We start from the raw sequence: 18,489 nt of genomic DNA, 5'->3' as shown, positions 1-18,489 counted from the left end.
AAATCAAACTATAGGTTGTGCACTTTTGATAGTTCTTGCATCCACAACCCCGTCATTGATGATATTTTTGTTTTTGTTCTAGAAGTTTGGTTTGTCACTATTGAAGCGTGGGCGAGGGTCGTCCTTTGGCTCATTATATATCTTGATAAGCCCTTTTTTGATGAGAGCCCGCTCACATTTTAAGCCTTTGGTGATCATGTCATTGAAAGAGTCTGTGTCTTTTACGTCGAGGTGAAATTTCATTTCATCATTTAAGTTGGAAATAAATATTTCCACTAGTTCTTGTTCAGGTAACTGAAGAGAATGTCTGCTAGACATTTGACGCCATCGTTGCAAAAAGACTGAAAACAACTCACCCAGTTTTTGTTTAGTGTTACATAGATCAGCCAATGTGATATCACGTTCAATGTTGTGTGAGTAATGTGTCAAGAATTTCTGGACTAACTCTTCAAATGTCCTAATGCCACCTGGTAATCGAAAAAACCATGATGTGGTTGTTCCTCCCAAGCTTTGGGGAAAAAGTCACATTAGGTATGTATCCTCATATGCCACTTCGAAGCAAGCTGAATGGAATTCTCTAACATGATCATGAGGATCTTCTTTTCCTCTATACTTTTTGAACCTAGGTGTTTCGAACCCTCGCGGAAAAGATGGCATATGAAGATTCTTATCAAAGGGATAGGGATAAATGTCATTGAGTGAAAATTGATTGGTTTTTACACCACTATGAAGTTGTTGGGCGAGATTTTTGACTTGTTGCCACAACATGTCTATTTCATTTGGAGGAGGAGGAGGAGGGGGATTACCTTGATGAAATTTGTATCTAATGTGTTCTCGACCTCTTTCGTCCTTATTACGACTTTGGCGTTCTAATGTTTGTCTTAGTTGTGCCAGATCAAAGTCAGAGGGGAGTTTGGCTCCTTCTTGAGCAAGTTTTAAAAAGTGAGCATCAGCATTACTCTTGAGTATCTCATCAAAAAGCCAATTGAAGAGAGGGTTGTGTTGCGCCCTTTCTATTGTCGCAGGAGTAGGAGTGCCTGGATTTTCATCATTTACATTTCCTCCAAGGGCTTCTTGGAACTCATTGATATTTTCTTCCTCTTCTTCTTCAATTTCTTGTTGTCTGGATCGTGATCTGGTATGAGCCATTTTGTTTACAAGTTTTTGTTGAAGTTTGGTGAAAATGATGATGAGTTGTTGATGAAATGAGAGATTTATGGTTGGTGTGGTGTGTTGCATATGGATCTCTAGCACTTTAGAGGTAGATGTGACCAAATTTTTCTTCTTGAATTGCTTGTTGTTTTTTATAAGGTTTGATGTGATAAGGTTTAGAGAAATCTGAGATGTGTTACAAACTTAACTACCTAGTAATGAGAGAATTCACTCATAGACTAGTTTTAACCTACGTAGAAATGTCTCTTAGGACAAGTTTATCCTAGATATAGAGACACTCTAAAAAGTGATGTTTTGCGTTTGATTCAAGCAATATTACAATAGAACTTAGGACAAAAAAACCTCTTGGGTGTGTTGAGAGTTGGAATGGAGTTGATGAGATATGGATATGATAATGGATGAAATGTTTAACTTCAATAAAAGCTTTGTGTCACATATGGGACAAATTATTCCTCTTCTCTTTCGGGAGTTGGTGGTTCTTCCCAAGCTACGTTATATGTGATGCAACTGTCTGGAAAGAAGTCAGGATTGATCTTGCCTTCTTTGTTTTTGTGATAACTCAAAGCTCGATATTGTGTGAAAGCTCTGCGGTTTAATGACTCTGGATCAAATTCGTTTGATTTCCCTTGAAGATAAAGATGCATGTGACGTAAGAAGGCTCTATGAGAGACAAAGATTTGTCTATTAAGACAGAAGAATTTCCTCCTTTTGATAAGAGCCTTTGAGCTCAATGGTCTTTTCTTCAAGTTGATGTTTTGATGAATATTCTTCTTTCTCAAGATGTAAAGAATAGTCATATAGTTTGATACTCTTGCTCTTTGTTTTTGATCTTTTGTTGGTGTTTGGAAATGTTTATGTTGGATGAATACGTGTTCTTGGAATTTGATTTTTGATTCTTTCTTTGACAAGAAAACAAAGCAAGCACACAAACACAAGAATGTTGCCTCAAAAGGCACAAATAAGTATGGGTCTAGATCAACCCAATCCTTGGACTTTTTATGACCCTTTCCTTTAAGTTTATTTTTAGGTGTTTTCCAAAGCCTGAAGTCAGCTCAATTTGCACTAGTCTTGACTCAAAAACGAAAACACTTCAAACACTCTTTATCCCTAAGGTCAAATGGCTAGTTGCAATAAATTCAGCCCACATCTTGATATTTCTTCGACTTTGGTACTACATACCTTATGAATCTCGTCGTGGCAGGTAAGGATGTGATATACTAAGTCTTGCACGAGCATAACAAATAAACGATCCCTATGATGGGGGAGTCATCACTTTCATCAAGCCACAAGTGACTTTTCAAAAAGCTATGTTTCTACTCAAGGAAATATGTATGGTGAGTATCTTGGGAGTAAAACCATCTATGCTCTTGCACTGAATTTTATCACAAATATCTTCAATCAATAGAACGAGTGGGCTACTACTTAAAGGTGTTTAGTAATGTTCGATGTTTTTGGACATAAGTTCATTCTGCAGTGACTCACTTAAGAGCCTTGTAACTTATAGTGGGGCCCATTTGTCCTTTCGGTAAGTTACACTGTAGGAACAACTATACCCAAGGCTACAGCTTTCGCTCTCACCTGATTTCTATAGCGGCTCGAAAGATTTACCGCGTGAGGTCATTCTCAAGAGTGATGTGTCTCTTGGCAAGCCTCTCTTAAAAAGATAAAACTTGAGTGTTACTAACACTTTTCTCTTGCATCTAGGACCATGAAAGCCAAGGGAGAGGATAGTGTGTGTTAGAAGTAGGACCACTCGACCAGCTCTTTTGCACAAGTGTGTCAAACACAAAATACACTTGTTCTTTTTAACTTGTCATTGCAATAATGTTTTATCTATTTGGAGATGTTGCTCCAACAACCATGATGTTCTTTTTAACTTCAAAAGCAATGTGTTTGAGTAAACTAGAATTTGAAATCCTGGTCAACTGAAATGAGAGCACGTATGCATGAAGTAAATCGTTTGGCAAAAATAAGACAAGTTGATTGTTTTTTTTAGTTGCCCAAAAGTGGAAGTGTGGATTGTGAATTCTTAGTTTGATGCAAGAAATGAAGTTTTGCTTTGTCTTGTTTTAAGCACCAAAAAGAGAGTGTATCCTAATTTGTAATGAAAGAAAATTTGTGTTGTTCAGTTTTAAAGCACCAAAACAAAATTCATCCTAACTTGAAAGAAATGAAAATTTTGTGTTGTTCAATTCTAGAGCCCCAAATGACAAATTTTAACTTTTAAACAACAAAAATAGTTAGTTTAAACTTGCACAAGAAACAAATAGTTAGGAAAATCCGAACCTATGGTGGGCTTCTACAAGCCTAAGAAAATTTACTTTTTCAATTACATGGTCTTTTTTACAACATTCTGTTACAATAGCGCTACTCTGTGTGCAAACAGAAGCGCTATTTAACACAAACGCGCTAAAACGAAAACAAAAGCGCTAAAAGCAAAATTTTAATAGCAAAAATAGAAGCACTAAAACATGTGCAGATGCGCTACTTAAGCCTCAAAAGTGCTAAAAGATGGGCAATAGCGCTAAATTTGAGACAATAGCGCTATTTTGAATACAATAGCGCTAGAATATCAAATTGCAATAGCGCTAAAATGTGATCAAAAGCGCCAGAGCGCGACCTGTGTGTCAAGCTAAACATTCAAACAAGTTAGTTTTTTTTTTTAAAGATTGTTTTTGGGTGTTTGGATTCACATCGGGTTCACCAAATGATTCTCTGCGAAACGGGGGAAGATTAGACTAGAACCTGTGGTCGTATAACACACAAAAAAACCAAGAAACTGTTAATGTTAATCAATCAAAAACTAATCTAAGCAGGCATATCAAAAGAGACACCAAAAACATGAAAGAATATTTAACTAAGAAAGTAAATATAATGAGACATCTCCAAATGCCTCCTAACATGCTCTTAGCTCCTTCTCCTTTGTTCCTCTCCTCTCCAAGTTCCAAACTAGTGTAGCTCTCAACAGCTTTTTGCATTAAGGATGCTTATGGAGGTTCAAAATTGAAATGTTTACTCTAAAATGCTATGCAAATGTGAATAAAAGTTGATATTGGATGCTATGATGCTAAAATGATTTATTTTAGGCCAAAATAACAAGATATTAGTGATTTATGTTAAATGCTCTGTAAAATTCTCTATAACTTAGATGCATACCAGTTTTTCAGGATCTGGGTTATGAAGAAATGGGCTCTATTTATAGGAAAAATGGAGCAATGGATGGTTGAGATTGAGTAATCTCAACAAGGGTCAAGATTGAATGATATTCAATCCATGTGAAGGCTTTCAACTCAATCTCAGGATGACAAGTGTCAATGTGAGATAGGTTGAGAGGAGAGGGAATAAGCATTAAATGTTTGACATGACCTGAGAGTTAACTTGGGAGTTAAGGTCAAGATTAGGTTGACTGAATAAATTCTTTATTCAAAGAATAAAGTTTTTATCCAATGGATAAACTCTTGTGCAAAGGCAAAAAGGATAACCATGGTCAAAGCAATAAATGCTTGAGGAGACATATAAGTGCAAGTTGAATTAACCATAAATGGTTATGTAAGACCCATTAATGGTCATGTAAGAGTCATTAGTGGTTTGGAAGACTTTAGAGGTTAGATTGTTGAACACACAAAGCATTAAATGATTTTCAAAGACTTTGAAGTTTTTGAGAAGTGACTCCAAGTTGCTTAGGAATGTGTCAATAATTAGGGGATGGATTAGGTTAATTAGGAAGGGTTTAGAAGAATCTAGAAGGAAGTTAGGATTGCAAGTGGGTTTGGTGGGTGAGGGAAAATAGGATTTTTAATTAAAATAAAATTAATTTATTTCAATAAATGTGTGCAAGTTGCATTTGTAGAAAAATGCAAGGGGGGGATAAATGATTTAAATAAATGTTTTATTTAATTTATTTAAAAGAAGAAAAGGGGATTAAATGAAATAAATATGATTTATTCATTTAATTGATTGTGAATTTAGTTTGAATTAATTACTTAAAATAAATTGAATAATTTATTTAATTAATAGGAGAATGTTTGAAAATGAATTAATTAAATGTTAATTTAATTAACTGATGGCTAGTAGATTTTTAATCAAAAAAATACGAAATATTCATTTAATTAAAATTGACAGATTTATGTGACTACAATTACAATGACTTATTTACATTTCGTTCGCAAGGTTATTGGAAACTAATAGAAGTGGATGGACACTTAAAAGCAAATTGATATTTCATCTCATATTGATAGTTCTGTTGTCAAGGTCAAGAGACAAGTTGCACAAGTGGAAGTAATATGACTGTGAACCAAGGCAGAGAAAAGAAATGCTTTGCACAAGTAGTTACACAATTACTCACATCGACTTTTTGGAATCTGATTTTTTCTTCTGGCACAATAAACTTATGTAGAGTTCTTTTTCCTTCCTTGGCATTGTTCTAGTATCTATTAGAAATAGATCCAACATATAAGATATTAGAAACTGCATACCAATCTTATATAATTCAAAGTTCTGATTCAGCTATCAATCAGTATGAATCTGCTGTAAATGAATACTGTCAAAAGGTCATATTTTAGGGGGAAAATTCTCTCTTTTTCTATTGTACTGACCCTTTTGAATATGTCTGAAGTGTTTGTCAAGAAAGTGCAATTAAGGACCAGTGAATCTGGGGCAGGAATCCTAGCCTGCTCACGTGGGAATCCAAATTTTCAAAAAACAAGTTACAACTGAATTGACTGAATTCGTATCGGGTATTTCTTAGAAATGTTGTAGGCATTCTGTAATTTACAATTCGCATCCAATTAGATTATATTAAGGGAAATAAACCCATCAGAAAACCACCAAATATGTCCAGGAACTGTTTTATGATTCAGTAGAGACCCTTATAAATTATAACAAAAAATCAGTATCCAGCTCACAAATGATAGCAAAGAACTTCAATGCACTTCTTTAGCCCGTTCCATAGAAAGTGATTTAACTTTCTCCAATAGCAAAGACTTTCCAGTTCCTGGGCATCCACATACATACAAACTTCCACCTTTTTCTTTTTCGATAAATGTCTTGCAGAAATCAAATAACTTTTTCTGCTCTTCTTCACGGCAGATAAGTGATTTTGGCACTTCAGACAAATGCAAAGCTGTCTTCACCGCAAGAATATGTGAGGAATCTGTAATAAAATGATTGAAGTACTCTAAAATATACTCTGAATAATTTCAAGATGTTACTTTTAAACTTCAATAACCAAAGACCCAAGACCTGTTAAAGGCTCCTACATCTATGAGGAAGCGCAACACCTGTAGGATTCCAATCTGATATTTGGTTGGTTAAATTATCTAGTTTATTTCTTGTAGACTTTGGCTTTGGAGGGACATCAGCTTCCACGCTTGTTACCTATCAATCAATAACTTACAATTAATCGTCTCCTGAACACTAAAATACAAAATTAGATAAAAAATTCACTTTGATTACTTCCACGTTTCACACACTCTCTTTGGCAACTACTCTTACAACTGAAGCAGTGAGGGACATTCAATGGACACCACTCTAAACTCGTTGAATTTGGGTGTTATATTGTCATTACTCTCTTTTTGGATCTTGATATGACTTGTTATTATTATTATTATTATTATTATTATTATTATTATTACTACTACTACTATTATAATATTAATTTTATGAATAATGTTAGAAAGAAAAGATAAATTGAAATGAGGTTGAAGTTTTTAAATAAAAAAGAATTTAAGTGGTGACACATACATGAGGTCATAATTTATTTGAAAATTGCTTATTTTCTCAATATCCTAATTGAGCACATGGTGTAGAAGAAATAAGAAGATTCTAGAAAAGAAATTTAAAATTTAAAATATTAAAGAATAAATATTATATTTAGCAAATATATATTAGCAAATATATGACATGGGAGTTACAAAATTATTCTATGACAAGAATAACTCTATTCATGGCATTTTTATGACAAAGGAGTTACAAAATGCATTTTTGGGGAGAATTCAAATTTGAATTTCAAATGCATGGTCAAGTGTAACCCCCACTATGACAACAATCATTTTGCATGAAATTAATTTTGAAAATTCTTATTTTCTCAATATGTTAATTTAGCACATATCGTAGGAGGAAATAGAAGATTCTAGAGGTAAAATTCAAATTGCATATTCTTGCATGTAACTCCTCCACCGAGTGATCAATCAATTTTGCATGAAACCAATATTAGAAAAGAACCTCCATTTTCAATTAATTATCTTGATAGTGGAATTGGTGCATCTTTTCTATATAATGTATGCAAATCTTTCAAAAAAAGAGTTCATAGTTTAGGAATGAAAAGAAATTTTCTAGAGTTCTTGTTCTTGTTGGTAGAAGTAGAATTTGGTAGTCACTTGTATAGTAGGTTTCTTTTAAGTTTGGTTGAAAAAAATTTCATGAATCTACAAGGAAGGATCTAAGAAGGATAGCTGGAAGATTGGACTCAACATCAAGCTTCGACAATTCAGGTTCTCATCCCTTGCATTCTCTCATTTACATATGAAAATTTTGTATTTTTTTTATATATAGATTGTATCTCTCTGGAATCTTCATTTATTTATATATATAAGTGCTCATCTTAATTGTTTAGAAAGATTAATCAAAAGAAAATCTACTTTCATTATAAATAAAAATAACTAAATAAAAAAAAAGTAATACACAGATAAAAGTTATTTTTCAGAAAAATGCATATGAATATTCTTTTTATATATTTAATCTGTTTTAGAGAAAAAGAAAGAAAAATCAAATCTTTATTTTTGCTTTCTTGAATTTTAAAATCTAGAAGAGATCTTTGTAAAAAAATAAAAAAATCTTATTTTCCATATGTAATTATCTCTATGTGAATGAACTTATCTTTCTATGAATATATGTTGATCATTTGTGTATAAATCCTTAATTTATTTATTTTATTACTTTCATGTGAATAAACTTATTTCTGTGAGCATATGATTACTTGTGTATAAATATTACTTCTCTTATTTATTATTTTTCCGCGAATAAATATTTTCTCTGTGAATATAAATTTATTCATTTGTGTATAGATCTTGTTTTACTCTTTTTGTGAGCATAAAACATAAAATTGTTCCTCTGTGTAAACATCTGTGAATATAATCTTTCCTTGCCTGTAAATAAATTTTACTCTCTCTGTGAATTAATTTAATTATTTTTTTGTGAACATATACTTGTTCATCTATTCAGAAAAATGTGTAGCTCCCTGGGAACATGTGTTTTTCTTTCTCCTTGAATAATATCACTTCTCTGAGAAACTTAAAATTTCTTTTTTTACCCATCTCGAATGCATCAGAGATAAATTTATTTATTTACTTATTTATTTTCTTTCACTTATTGTTCTCTATGAATTAATTATATCTTTTAGTGAATATATTATTTAATTCCCAAGTCTATCTTTGTTTATTTATTTTTTATAAACTCAGATCAAATCAATATATATAGATAAATACATTAAAAAAATATATAATTATCCATGTTATATCAACTGTTATAACTGTTGTTATTTTTATAATTTTGTTTTTAATTTAGTTATTAATAAATTATTAATATAATTGATATATTATATATAGTTGACTATAATAAGTTTAGGATATAAAATAATATTGGTATATGTTGTCTTAAAATTAGTACTAATTGATTATAAATAACATCTTGTTAATGTTAAATTGATTTGCTTTGATTCGAGTTGAGTGAATTAAATTATAATTTATTAATTGTTGAATGAATGAATTTTGGCCTTATTAAAAGTAAAATACAATTAGGATTTACAATTAAAATTTATTTTATGTATATATACTAAGGGGTTTATTTAGTTAAAATTTATTCATTAGAATTTGGTAATTAAAATTTATTTATGTCAATATGGTTGAAATTTAATTTATAACCTACTCTTATAAGAAGAGATTTATTCTTTAGTGTATAGTAAAGTTTGTTTATTAAAGAAAATTTTAAGAGGTGATTAATCCCTTAGGGGGAAAAATGATATTTCACTAATGATACACTTATTCCATAGTATTGGTTTTTTCTTCTTCAAGTGTCTCTCTTTAGTCTCAAATTGTACCTAGTAGTAAGTAGATTTTCCCAGGACATTTAATACATTTCAAATATCTAAGTTCTTTATTTATTTATTTTTAATTTTTGGACTCCAAACTATCTTTTGTATGTTTCAATTAGTACAAGCATCAAATGTTAAAGGAATTTACCTAACAAGTAGATGTGTTTAGATTCATAGTAACCATTTTAGGTATTTCAGCAATATGAGTTAATGTTAGACAAATTTTTGCCTCAATTTGAAAGGTTGATTATTTGATTTGTTTCTTTATTAGATTCCAAGATATGAGTATATAAGGTATTGTGAATAGTCACTTCTTTTAATAGTTAAAATCATTTACCTTCTAGCTAAAAGAAACATAAGACTAGTAAAAAGGAAAAGTTACACTTAATAATACAAGTAATTAGTAAGGATAAATTTAATTAACATTAAAATTAGAGGTAAATTGCATAGTTAAATATTCATATGGTAATAGTATTAATTAGGATGCAAAGAGAGTTTATTCAAAACCGAAATTGTTTTAGCAAATGAGTTTCAAGAAACCTATTCCGTGATCACTTAGAAAATTAAATAACAATTATAATTGAGGGTAATTTAAGGAGCAAACATTAGCTCCCTTTGAAGTATTTGAAATTGATAAAGAACTATTATTTGTAGAATGTATCCAACAATAAAGTTAACGTTACTTCAAGTGGAAGGAGTAATTAGTTATCACTTTATAATCTTGCAAAGATATTAGTTCAAAAACAACTAGAAGTTTATTGATTGGAATTGTTTATTAGGAAACTTAGTATTATTTACTTGGTTAACTAGCAAGTGTTTACACTCTTGTCTAATCTCTTTTTCAAACAATTAGTAACTAAGAATAATGTGGTTAATTTGAAGCTTACAGCTGAATAGTTGTTTCCTTTTCCCTTCAACAAGTGAGTATTAAATTCATTTCCAAAATATATTTATTTGATAATTTAAATTCTATTTCAAGCAATTTAGTAGCTTTCAAGTATTAGGATTCACATTTAAAGTAGTGTTATCATTTGTAGATGAAATTTGTATTACTTCATATGGGATAATTAGTTGGGATTATCATTAAGTACTTTTCACTTCAAACAAGTAGGTGTTAAAATTCATTTCCAAATTCTTGCTATTCAATCATTTAATTTTTTTCAAGCAAATCAGTACTAGGATTCATACTTATTGTGTAATGGTTTGTCCAAAACAATTATATCTTGCAAGTAATTCAAATATTTTTCATAAGTTATCTTTGAAAGTATCATGGTTTCCAAGCAATTAGTAATTTCATGTATTTAGTTTAAGTTTTCGAATTTTTAATTATCATAACTTTCCTTCGAAGAAAATACTATTCCAAGTGGTCGATTTGTTTATGTTCCTTTCAATTACGTAAAATTCATAGTTTAGTTTTTAAATTCAAGCGATAATTCCTTGTATATAATAGTTTCTTTTTTCATAATTGTATTGGTATATTGCTTCTTTAGTGATTCATGAATTCAAAGTTAAATTCCTAGTTAGATAACTAAACAAGAGGAGTTGAAACCAAAAATTAGCGGTGTTCGATATCTATGGTGCCTCTGGGTCACACTTACGGGTAATGTCATTGTGTTGAACTAATGCACTTAACGCCTAATAAAGCTGCAATAATGGCATCTGTGGCATCATCCCTCTAAATCGCCAGGGAGAAATAAGGGTCATTTGGAAGCTAAAATCCAAAGGGCGGGTAATCCCCCTTGGATCGATAATCTAAAAAGATTAATTTTTAAATAAATTTACATCTGCTCAATTAAACCTTAGAAAACCCCATTAGGGTTTGGCGGTGTGTGATAATTTGGAATTTATCTATCTTGATGGATTTTTTTGAAAGTATGATAATGGATTAAGGGTGACGTATTTAATAGAAAATATGACCTAGTTTTTTTAGGCCACAAGCATGAGGTCACCTTGAGCCTTTTTGCTATAGAGCTACCATCGTGGGTAGCAACCGCAGAGAAACTGTCTGGGACATTGACCCTAGAAAGGGTTGCGTACCCACCAAATAGTTTACATTAAACCATAGTTAGAAACCAAAACTACATACTTTACGTCTTGATCCCGTGCCGAAACAGATATGTAGGTAGTCTAGGGATGGAGTTGTCCCTTGTACTCAAGTGTTTGGGGATGGGGGTTAGGATTTGGTTATGGGTGAGTAGTTGGTTCTTGAAGCTCCTTGATCTTTTAAATCAAATGGTGCAAATAATAATTGAAATGTTAAAATTAATTCAATGCATACTCAGAAGGAATCTCGTATGGATTCGCTTGACTTCCCGAGGCTTCAGGCCGAATTTCAAGGCGGAACTCAAGCTTGTTAATGTAATTATTTTTATACTCCTAAGGATGACGACCTCGGTGTACTCCTAGTAGGGGAGTGTAGTCTTTAGAGAATGGCTCAGGACCCGGATGGTCCCGATGAGTCTAAAGTCTCTGGACAGAGCATATCCTATTCTTATGAATAGATGCCTACCCTGTTTGGGTAGATGCCTATCCCGGATTGGATAGATGAAACCTCTTGTCCCGTATGGACAGATTCCTAACCCGTATGGTTAGATTCCTAACCTGTATGGTTAGATGCCTAGTCCCGTATGGATAGATGCCTAACCCGTATGGTTAGATGCCCATCTCAGTTGGATGGATGCCTATCTCATTTGGATAGATGTACCTGAGTATGTGATTGAATCAAAAATAAATAAGAATAAGTAAGAATAAGAAATCAATATTTTTATGCATTAAAAAAAAAAATCAGTTGAGTTTTTGGATTAAATGGGCTACTACATATATGTAGAAACAAACCGTAAAGAAACATCACAAACAGGAATAGCATTCATAAATACACTTAAAAGTATGTTTTACTACATGTACATTACACTCCCTTTAAAGAGACCGGTAATTGTCTATACTAGCAATCGCACCTTGGTGTGCAATGGGTACGTCGAAGAGGTTTGGAAGCTAAATCAGAGAAAATGATGGTCTATTTTTTGCATACTTTTGTGTAGCATGTGAGATCAACCGGTAGGCTATTTAGCAAATGATGTTTGTGTAATGAAGGTCTCAATGGAGAAGTGATAACTTTAAATCAACTATGCATCCACTTATATGGATCCAAAAATGACTAAAATAAAACCTCTGAATCATGAAGATAATAAAGCTCCATTATAAATAGAATCATGTTATGTTTATAATAGGGATATATGGAGAGAGAGAGAGAGAGAGAGAGAGGGGGGGGTAAGGAGATAGAGATAGAGATGGAGATGGGGATGGAGATTGGGGGAGATAGATAGATAAAGATAGAAATAGGAAGTGATATAAACTGAGAAGAGGAAATGAGATGGAGATGTAACACACACGAGAGAGAGAGAGAGAGAGAGAGAGAGAGAGAGAGAGAGAGAGAGAGAGAGGAAAAATATGGAGAGATAGAGATACAAAGAGATATAGATATAGAGGTGTAGGAAGAGGGAGATGGATAGAGAGATAGAGAGGAAGAGATAGAAATGTATGAAGGAAAAAGGAATAGATGGAGATATATAGAGGAAGAGCGAGAGATAAATAGATATATAGATGATGAGGTGGAGTGAAAGAGACCTAGAGATATACGGAAATATAGAGAGAGGGGGAGAGAGAGAAAGAAAAACCAAAAAATAAAGAAGAAATACAATTAGATATGAAGAGAGGGAGAGTGATATAGTTGGGATAGAGAGGGGGAGATAAAAAGGGAGAGATGGATATATAGGAAGTGAAAAAGAAGGAGATAGATATATTTTGGAAGAGAGAGAGAGAGAGAGAGAGAGAGAGAGAGAGAGAGAGAGAGAGAGAGATGGATTGAATAAGATTAGTAGAGATATTGAGATATAGATAGAACGGGTGAGGGATAGAAAGAGGGGGCAAGAGTGAGAGAGAAAGAAGGTGATAGATACATGTAATAGAGAGAGGGAGAGATAGATGGAAAGGAGGAAAGATAAAGAGATAGAAATAGGGAAGGAGAGACATAGAGTGTGTGTGTGTGTATGAGAGAGAGAGAGAGAGGTATATATATCAATAAACAAAGAGAGGGAGGGAGAGGGATGCGAAGAGAAGTAGAAAGAGGGGAGAGAATTAAAGAGATATAGAAAAAGGGAGTGGTAGAGAGAGAGAAACATACTAAGGGAGAAATGAAAGGAGAGATGAAGAGAGAGGGATAAATAAAGATAGAAAGAGGGACACAATGAGAGAGGGGGATATGGGTAGATGGAATGATCAAGATATGTGAAGTGATATATAGAGAGGGGTAGAGGGGAACATATAGAGAGAGTAGGAACGATAAAGTGAATAAGAGAGAGATATAGAGATAGAACATGGGAGAGACATGCAAATAGAGAGGGGGCAAAGTAGCTCTAGAGATATTGAGGGAGAAATGAAAGGAGAGATGAAGAGAGAGGGATAAATAAAGATAGAAAGAGGGACAAAATGAGAGAGGGGGATATGGGTAGATGGAATCATAGTTTTAAAACCCGTGGACTCGCCACGGACTTGTGAGTCCATGGGAGCCATGAGTCGACTCGCTAAGGACTCGCGAGGCGAGTCCTGGCAAGTCCATCTGAAAGACTCGCAAGTCTTTTGCATGGACTCGCGAGTCTTTCAGATGGACTCGCGCTACCCAGAAAAAAAGTCATGCAAGCTTTAAAATTGAGTTTTTTATTAAAAAAAATTGCCTTCATTTGGTGATGCCCCTTGACCCCAACTTGGGGGCGCTGCCCCCAAACCCCCGTCGAAAAATATAGGGGGAAATTGCGCCGATGGAAGTAGGGAAAATTTAACCTCTAAGTCTGATTAGGCTCCATATAAAAGCATAATTAGCATTGAAGAAATCTTGGTATTATACATTTTAGAGTTGAAAGTTTGAAACTATGAGTATGTGACATGTGTAATATTTCAATTATGGCTCTTATGTTCTCTAAATGCATTAATTTCTTTATGTTTTTTTGTAAAACTACGGGTTTTTTTTTGGCCGAGTCTTTCACGAGTCTTTCACGAGTCCGAGTCCGAGTCCAAATTTTTGGTTTGCCGAGTCCGTGGCAAGTCCGAGTTTTTCAACTATGGATGGAATGATCAAGATATATGAAGTGATATATAGAGAGGGGTAGAGGAGAACATATAGAGAGAGTAGGAGCGATAAAGTGAATAAGAGAGAGATATAGAGATAGAACTTGAGAGAGACATGCAAATAGAAAGGGGGCAAAGTAGCTCTAGAGATATGATTTTATTTTTTAAATGATTATTATACAATTATTAAAATTTTAAAATAAACAATTTTAAATTAAATTATCCTTATAACTTTTAAAGCATAATCAAACTTCTCCCATGTTTGACTTTCTTAATGCATAATCAAATAAAAATGGCTTTCAGTGCTCTAATTTAATTTGTTTGATCTTCTCGTCTTTTTCATTTTCCTTATTGAATTCATATCTTCCTCCATTGGTGTGGGCAGCAATACCAAGTGAAGAAACATGATTAAAAAGGATTGTCTGTCTTCTCACTCACCGAAAGATAATATTATTTGGTGTAATCTTTAGACTCCCCTGGGACACCTTGCCACAAATGATGATCAATGCGCTGTGCATCACAGCAATCTTTCTCATTTAAGACAATAAGCCGAAGACCACAAAGGTCATTGATTTCATCAATCTTTTGCTTCTTCACACTTGGAACATCAAAGGCATGAAATATATATATAAGCGCATAGAGCGTGTTAATACTAACGAACACAGAAAGCATACTTCAACATCTTCAGATAAATGTTGTACAAGAAACATTGTATGAAGACGGTCTACTTCAACACTATTGCTTGCTGTGTTGTTGTAATGGGCAAACTGACTAATCTATTGTTCTACAGTGATTTCCATGCTGAAACGACAGATGACTTGGATCATCCTCTTGTGTTGAAAAGGCAGATGGCATTAACACGGGAATTTACTTGCATCGAGCAATGGGAAGTGTAAAAATCCAAGGGTTCAGATGGTTATAATCGTCTTGCATCCCGTCTCGTAAAACGTGAGCCGTAGGTGTGTAAAGTTAACCGATTTACTTCATAGAGGGAACGCCTTCGGCGTCTCAACTTAGAGGTGTATAACTGGGGAAAAAATTAATTCGGCTCTACAAACACTGAAATTCTAATAAACTGGCCTCTGCATACCTGGCAAAAGGGTTTGCCCTGCCTGAATGAGCATTGATTTTTCCAGTTCAAAGCCGACCTGCAGAGGAACCATCTATGTAAAGATATGGGCAATCATCGACCCGGGAATTCCACCCAACCTCAAGAGAAGTTACCTGAGTCCTACAAATGGATAAGCCTTATAGTTTCACCTCTACATACCTCGAAGATGAGCTCGCCCTGCTCTATTGGGCCATCTCAGGGGCATATTCTGTGTAACACTAAGACCTTTGGAGGCTTCCCAAACCCTAGAAGTATCATAAGGGCTGTCAAAGGGGTGGTTGTGAAATGGCAAAAGGGTACGTTTGTAAAGAGTAGATATTCCATGTGATGCTGAGATGTATGTTTATATTAGTAAATTCCCACGCCCCGAAGGTATTTTAATCTAGATTACTCCCTAGCATGCGGATAATCTGTCAAAAGAACTGGTGAAATTTTCATTAGATATGCTCAAGAGAATAACACTAAATATAACATGTAATTGTAGATTATTGAAATACTGATAAATGAGATTGTTGATTATTGAAAATAATTGCTATGCAGTCCGATCCAGGAACAATTAACAAATCAAGGCACTGCTGACAAACTACTTTAAAGCAAAATTATTACTGAACTGTCCAAAGGGTTGGTGGAATTGTAAATGTACATGCTAATTATAAGAATAGAACCAAATAGAACATGTAACTGTACAGTGTCGAAATATGAATATATGATAATGTGGAGCATTGCTTAAAAAACAAAAAAACATCACCGTCTCAATGCCAAACTCTTTCAGTAACTTGAAAAAGTTAAACAAAAGCATAATAAATAAAATTAGGCATAACACTTTTCACTCACCTTTTTGGGTGATCTAGAGCTGCCAATGCCTTTAGTCTAAACTGCGGATGCCATGTTCTGCTTATTCTCCTTTCCAAGAGCGCTCTTGCAAGGAATCTTTTTATTTTTTATTTTCTCACTATTCGAAAGAACCTCAGTTTCAGATCCTTCCATGTTTAGACTGCGACGAACTCTACTAGGGCCCTTGTACATTTCGAGTTCTGCTCTCAAGCGCCTTGAGTCGGGTGTGGTGCATTCCTCCTCCAAATGCCGTGAAGGGCTTTCTCGCTTCAGCAATAGCCCATCGGAGTTAAAAATAGTTGGTGGGCTATTAAGCCTAGATGACCTTATGGGTGTCATCTCTGTTAAGCCTTGGATTTGTTGTTGAATGGGGTTACGTGCTGCAACGATCTCCCTCTTCATCCACACAAAGAATCGTTAATTGTATATCATTTTATTGATTTAATTGCATATAAATTGTAATTGTATTTTGCGGAGAGCAGATATCCGTGGCAGGCCGTATGATACTTGGCGCACGCATTTTATAACTTGTCTTTATATTCCTGCAAATCTCTACACAGCAGCACTCTACGTGTCCTTATGAATTCTGGTTTATTACAGTATATGAATTCTGGTTTATTACCGGGTCCTTATGAATTCTGGTTTATTACAGTACAAACAGTGAAATTATGTAAGGTGAGTTATAGGAGATTTTAAATGGAGGCTGAGGCTATTGGAATGCTTGCTCGTCTTCTTTTCCCAGATGATCTAATTAAAAACATTAATGTAAGTTTTTTATTTTTGTTTTGGATTGTGGCATACAAAATAAGCAGTGTGATTAATTTAATTACATTTGAGATTGAACTTTCTCTTGAAACCTTTAAATGGGTTTTCATTGAATTTCATTGAAAAGAATCAATCCAACATTAATTAGAATGTCTACTGTGTGCTGAAAAGACATTAGGAATCTGAATCAGTTTTTTAAAAAAAAAAAATTAAGTGAGTTTTATGGGGTTTTGTAAAGCCCACTCGGAGGATGTTGGCATCGCCATGGTCGTTTGACAGAGCTAGATTCAATGTTCTATTTTTTCTGTTTGTGAAATGTAAATCTCAAAAATATAATTAGTGGTTTGACAGAAAAACTAGTTTGATTTGTGATGGCGGGAAATAACGCTAAAAGCACAAACATTTCGTTGCAGTCCCCTCTTTGGCCTGGTGAAATATTTTAAAATGGGCAAGTTTCTTTGAACTTGGTGTTGGCAGTTAACGGTCATTTTTTATTAATTGTATAATTTTTATTTTATTTCAATAAAAAAAAGTAGTAGATTATGTGGCTCCCATAAGTAATTGATTTGATTTGTGTTTTTTAGAGTGAGAAAAATAACTGTTTTGGTTTTGGTTCATTCATGGTTGTTCTTTTAAAAGAACAATTAAGAATTAAAATAAAATACGTGTCGTCTAATGAATCATAGTTTATTTAGTTAAATTATGCTAGTTGTTCATTAAATTATATATTTTGTAGGTAGTATAAAGTTTGAATTGTAATGTAAGTTGAGAAACAGTGACATAAAAGTATTGGCTAACATTTTGATTTTTGAGAAAAATTGATGTTGTTTTCTTATATGAAGAGTTGAGATGGCAAGATAGTTATGCAACAAGCGGTCTAACCAATGATAATGAAATGCAGGACAAACAAGGATATTAAAGGAGACGATGGTAAAAGCAATTATCTTAATCAACATACAAGCCAGATGGTAGGGAAAACAATTAGGGCAGAAATCTATGGCTATAGTGCAGAGGTGAAAAGCTAAATGTAAATAGCAACCTACAAAAAAAATGCTAAAAATTCATCTACTGAATAAATCAATCATGTCGATGATGGACTACAAAGAATGGTCCAAAATATCAATTTTTTTAACAGTTTTATGCACAATTCTTATATGGTAGCTCTCCATATGAATTATTTAAATTGAATAAGAAGAAAATTTGGAACTTACTTGAGTTTGAAGCTACACGCCTCAGAGGAAGACGAAGAAGCGACCACCTTTTTGTTGATAATATTAGCCATGGTGACTATTATTTTGATAGAGCAATTACAAGCGGAGATGGAGATTTACTTCAACGGAATATAATTTATTTACAAGTTCTTCAACATGCACATATAATTCATTTTTTTGTTTCT

The 18,489-nt window shown here is 33.5% G+C and overlaps 1 protein-coding gene across 1 annotated transcript in view; it reads right to left on the bottom strand.

The window, feature by feature from the left end:
* The window catches only part of LOC131857173 (cell division control protein 6 homolog B-like), a 109,155-nt gene extending 92,488 nt beyond the window's left edge, over positions 1-16,667 (bottom strand). Inside the window, exons 1-5 of the mRNA XM_059209358.1 lie at positions 16,371-16,667; positions 6,453-6,549; positions 6,105-6,361; positions 5,769-5,843; positions 5,519-5,640 (exon numbers count right to left, since the gene is read on the bottom strand). Coding sequence (XP_059065341.1) covers positions 5,519-5,640; positions 5,769-5,843; positions 6,105-6,361; positions 6,453-6,549; positions 16,371-16,667 — 848 coding nt within the window. The remainder of the gene's footprint in view (positions 1-5,518; positions 5,641-5,768; positions 5,844-6,104; positions 6,362-6,452; positions 6,550-16,370) is intronic.
* Between the last annotated feature and the right edge of the window lie 1,822 nt (positions 16,668-18,489).

Source organism: Cryptomeria japonica, chromosome 1, assembly GCF_030272615.1.
Source record: "Cryptomeria japonica chromosome 1, Sugi_1.0, whole genome shotgun sequence".
Classification (NCBI taxonomy): domain Eukaryota; kingdom Viridiplantae; phylum Streptophyta; class Pinopsida; order Cupressales; family Cupressaceae; genus Cryptomeria; species Cryptomeria japonica.
This window is presented reverse-complemented; position numbering and strand designations above follow the sequence as displayed.